Genomic DNA, 4,902 nt, shown 5'->3' with positions numbered 1-4,902 from the left:
TCTCTCTCTCTCTCTCTCTCTCTCTCTCTCTCTCTCTCTCTCTCTCGCTGCCTCCTTGCAACATTGATAAACATTTCTTGAGCGCAAGAGCATATTCCCTTGAGGGGAAATACTAAATAAGTACAGCACGAGTTGGGTGTGCTAACTGGAATCACTAATAAAACAGATCCATGACTAAGGACAAGAACAGTGAGTGTGGGAAGGAACAGGAGACACACATGACACAAGACGGATAGGCTGCACTTACTGTAGCTGTCCTTCAGCTGGCCCTCCTTTTAGCACATCAGAAATCACTATGGAGGTTTCCCCACTCTGAAAATGAGGGTTGTCTCTTCCACCAGATATTGCAATTCCAAATCCAAACCCAGGAGCCTAAAAACAGCAATCACAGTAAAATAGTTGTATTAAGGACAACAGAATTGCTCACCAGCATAAATAATGTAGAAACTATAAGTTATAATCTTATTGCATCTGTGATTTGTATTCACTTGATGGTTAGACATTATAATCATCAGTCCACTCTATGAGAATGCGTATTCCAATAAATTATACACTAGATAGAACAATATTAAAAGTGTTGACCACATATAAATATTCCATAAGCAATAAATTCATTTTCAAACTCTGAGCAGTAAGATCCTGAATAATTTTTGATTATCAGGTGGGGTCCAAAAGGGACCAGCAAAGCTCAGTGTGATCATCACGAACACTGCCACCTGGTTCAGGAAGGACAGCCTTAATTCATAAACCACCTGTCATTTTACACAATACAACGAGCACCTTAACAATCAAGTGTTAGGTATTTCAACTTCCATCAGTTATTCTACAAATCTCAAAAGGAAGTCTCTACACAGCAACACACTAATGTCCTACATATACTGTATGTATAGGCAATACACCAAATTGTCAATCTTTTTTTGTATTTCAACTAAATAAATTATAATGTTACAAACTTCTGAAAAAAACTAAAATTTCTATAATTGACTCAATGGCTCAGTACAGAAAAAAACAATCCAACTATTTCTAAGTGTAAGGACTGCACTGCAGAGCCTTGGGTCTGAACATACAGCATCTACACTCTGCACTGTAGATGCCACTGTGCCAGGAGATGACAATACCTGAAATGCCTCAGTTCAGATTCAGTTGTTACTACAAGTGTTTTACTGTACATAAAACTTTCTGCTCTTACAGACACATATTGCAATCACAAAACCCAAACACTTTACCACCATTTGTCAGTATTGAAGTATCAAATTAGTGTATCTTTGGGTTGTATTGGGTTAGAGTGTTTGATTTTAAAACTTGTTTGAGTCAGGTGTAATTGTCTGAACCTGTAAACTCAGTACTTAGGAAGTAGAGGCAAATGGGTCAGAAGTTCAAGGTCATCTTTGAGGGTTAACACAACTTGTCTTAATCTCTTGTTGCTGACTTGAATTTCATAAAAAACTCTTCAGTGAGTTTTGGTTTAGAATTACGACTGAATAGCCACACTGACAATGATTGAGGACAACACCTGATATTCACATCTGCCACATATCTGTACATACACAAAGTTATTTAAATAATAACCTTATAGTTATTAAATAAAGTACATAATAACAATGGGTTTCCAATAGCCCAGTTTTGTCTCCCTGGCATAAATGCCTTGTGTTGTATTTGTGGGAGAACAGGGTTGTCTTTAGAACAGTCATTATCAAGTTTCATATTGACACTGTATGTGCACTACTAAAGGGCATGCAAATGAAGTGAGGGCTATGACAGTTACTATACCATGTACAAATATAGTATGCCTTAACAGAGAAAAATAAGTTCTAAAAATATACCATTTTTAATTGCTAAATACTCTATTATGTAGATGCAGCACATCTTATTGATCATTCATTATCAAATGGGTATTTGTGTTATCTCTACTACTGGCTATTATAAATAAAGTTGCTGTGAACATTCACATGTCACTCATTAAGTGAATATCTGTTTTACTATCAGGTATATTTCTAGACATGGAATTGCTGGGTCACATGGTAGCTATATAGTTACGTTCTGAGATTCTTTAATTGCTTTATATGATGGCTGCATCATATTATACTAATATCAGCAATGTATCTACATCCTTATCAACACTCTACTGTCTATCCTTGCAGCCATGCTAACAGTTATGGAGGGAGAGCTCACTGGGCTTCGGTGGTACATTTCCTTGATGACTAATGATGCTAAGCAGTTCTTCACTGTGCTTACTGTTCATTTACAGATCTCTGAAAAAATGTCTAGTCAGATCTTTTGTTCATTCCTCATCTGAGTTACATCTTTGTATTACTGAGTTGTAAGAGTACAACAGACTTCAAAAAAGGTCCTTATCAAGATGTAATCTGTGTTCTCCTTCTGTGTTATCGTCTCACTTTTTTGATGGTGTCCTTTCAAACACCAACGTTTCTTGTATCAGGCCCAATTTACCTGCTTTCTCTTTTGTTTTGGGCTTCTGACATCTTATTTAATAAAGCACTTCCTAATGTCAATATCTACTCTTGTAGTTTCTTCTTGAAGTTCTATGATTCTAGCAACACTTGAGCCTATGAGTCATCATAAGTTAATTTTGAACATGGAGCGTACCAAGAAGTCCTAGCTCATCACTGTCTATGTGGCTAAACAGCTCACTCGGCACCATCCAGTATATTTGAGATCCACATCCCCTCACTGTATTGGTACTCTCATCCCAAGTTTCCTTCTTATTCAATCCTTTCCTTAAAAACTTACCAGCTCGTCTATAGATCCCTCCTAATTTCTTTGGTTACATAATTTCACCTTCTAAAATTTTTGCCATAATACTTCAGCATGAAAACAGAAATGCCTAACTCATTCCTGAGTAGTCACTTTATTTCTCCAAGTATTATTAAAACACATGCAGTTCCTAGGGGAGAACAACTGACAGCAAAGTGGGGTGTTAAGCTGGAAGTGCAACAGACTCCAACCTCCTTATATGTTAGTTAAGGTGGCACCTTAAGCTACAGATGCACTTGCTCAAAATATGATGGTCTTTATATGACTATGAGCACTTTAAATGTGGTTGGTCCTACCTGAAATGAGCTCAAATTGTAAAACATGCACACATTTTATAATAGCATGAGGAAGTGTACATAATTTTAAAATTCTGATTACATGTTAAAATAATATTTTGATTGAGTTAAATCGGATTATTATGAAAACTTTCAACCATTTTTTTTTCTGGTTTTTCCGAGATAGGGTTTCTCTGTGTAGCACTGGCTGTCCTGGAACTCACGGTGTAGACCAGGCTGGCCTCGAACTCAGAAATCCACCTCTCTGCCTCCCAAGTGCTGGGATTAAAGGTGTGCGCCACCACTGCCCGGCTCAACCATTTTTTTTAAAACATGAAAACTAAAATTCTGTATGTAGATTGTATTATAGGGTTACTGAACAGTACTGCTGACCTCTTAAGAGTGGCTTTGTGGACCATTATTAATCTCATATGCCCATTAAATTTTACTGGGTGTAATATAACTAGGGAAATATAAAACTAAGACTTCCTACCCTGAAGAGGCTGTCACCGTGGACCACCTCTGAGTGCCAAGACTAGAATACATCCTAATAATCAAGTTTGACTTGTTATTCCTTTAATACAATTCCAGGTTCTTTGAGAGTGCTTCATATAGACAAAACACCCAGTAAATAGAACTGAAGGATGAACCAGACGCAAGTACACGGGAGGCTGAGGCACTAGGATTATCTTGAGTTTGAAGTTAATCTGGCCTACATATTAAGGTCAAGAGAAAACTGAGGTACATAGCCAAGCCCTGTCAAAAAGTCAACACAACAAAGAAATAAAAAGAAAAAAAGAAAAAAAAAGAAGGAATTAGATTTCAATGGTGTTAGAATTATGCGATAACCCATGTTTCCTTTGAGAATACAAATGAAAGAAAGTCTCCCATCGCTTATTATTCTTGACAGTAAAGAGAAAAGCCAAACTGCAAACCACAGGACTTTCTTATAGATTTATCATTACTTGTGCGTTCCATGTCTTTCACTTACATCTCCATTACAATCACATAGTAAGAACCATTTTCATTCTTGTGAATGAAATTTCTTACAAGTATAGCGCATCTCAAAGTGGTGCATTTTTTAAAATGGTGGTCCAACCCACCCTAAGCCAAAAGAATCAGAATCTTTGGAAAAAAAAAAAGGACAATCTAGCTGATTCTTCTTTCTTTATAATAAACCTGAAAAGCTCTAGGTCAAATTTTCAGAGAAAAGTTTACAGCCCCTGTTCCAGATACTCCACATTTTATTCTGGAGAAACTTAGAAAAAAAAAAAAAAAAACCAACAACAACCAAAAAAAAGGGGGGTTATCTAAAAGATACTGTACTTTTGCAGCCTCAAAGTCAACTGAAATATCTTTGGCAAAAGTCTTGCAACTTGCTTTTAGGAAAGCTATCTTTTAAGAACATTTAAGAGGGAATGCTGCTCTCGAGGGGAAACAAGTTTAGTCCCCAGAAACAAGGCTTATCTGCTCACAATGGCCTGTAACACCAGCTCCAGAAAATCTGGCACCTTCTTCTGGACTCCACAGGTATACACACTCACACTCACATAGCATAGACTCCTACAAATTAAAAAAAAACCAAAAACCTCACTAAAGTCTTTTAAAGGAAAAAATAGCTACTTTAGAAACCCATTCCTTCATGTTATATTGTAGAGGTGAACACATCTTTTTACATATATTACTGGCTAGATTCCGAATGAAAGAGAAAATGAGAGCCAGGTGGCATGTGCCTTTTAAAATTATTTATTGATTTACATCCTAAATGTTTCCCCCATACTGATCCTCCCTCCCAAAGTTCTCCATCCCCCTTCTCCTTTGACTCTGAAAGGGTACACACACACACACACAC

The 4,902-nt window shown here is 36.9% G+C and overlaps 1 protein-coding gene across 5 annotated transcripts in view; it reads right to left on the bottom strand.

Moving 5' to 3' along the window:
- Positions 1 to 4,902, bottom strand: part of Tjp1 (tight junction protein 1) — an 81,866-nt gene that overhangs the window by 49,176 nt on the left and 27,788 nt on the right. For all 5 annotated transcript variants that reach the window (XM_028776661.1, XM_028776662.1, XM_028776659.1 and 2 more), the window contains exon 3: positions 248 to 372. In XM_028776661.1, coding sequence (XP_028632494.1) covers positions 248 to 372 — 125 coding nt within the window. The remainder of the gene's footprint in view (positions 1 to 247; positions 373 to 4,902) is intronic.

Source organism: Grammomys surdaster, unplaced genomic scaffold, assembly GCF_004785775.1.
Source record: "Grammomys surdaster isolate TR1022 unplaced genomic scaffold, NIH_TR_1.0 271, whole genome shotgun sequence".
NCBI lineage: Eukaryota > Metazoa > Chordata > Mammalia > Rodentia > Muridae > Grammomys > Grammomys surdaster.
Note: the sequence above shows the minus strand (reverse complement) of the source record. Positions and strands in the feature narration are given on the sequence as shown.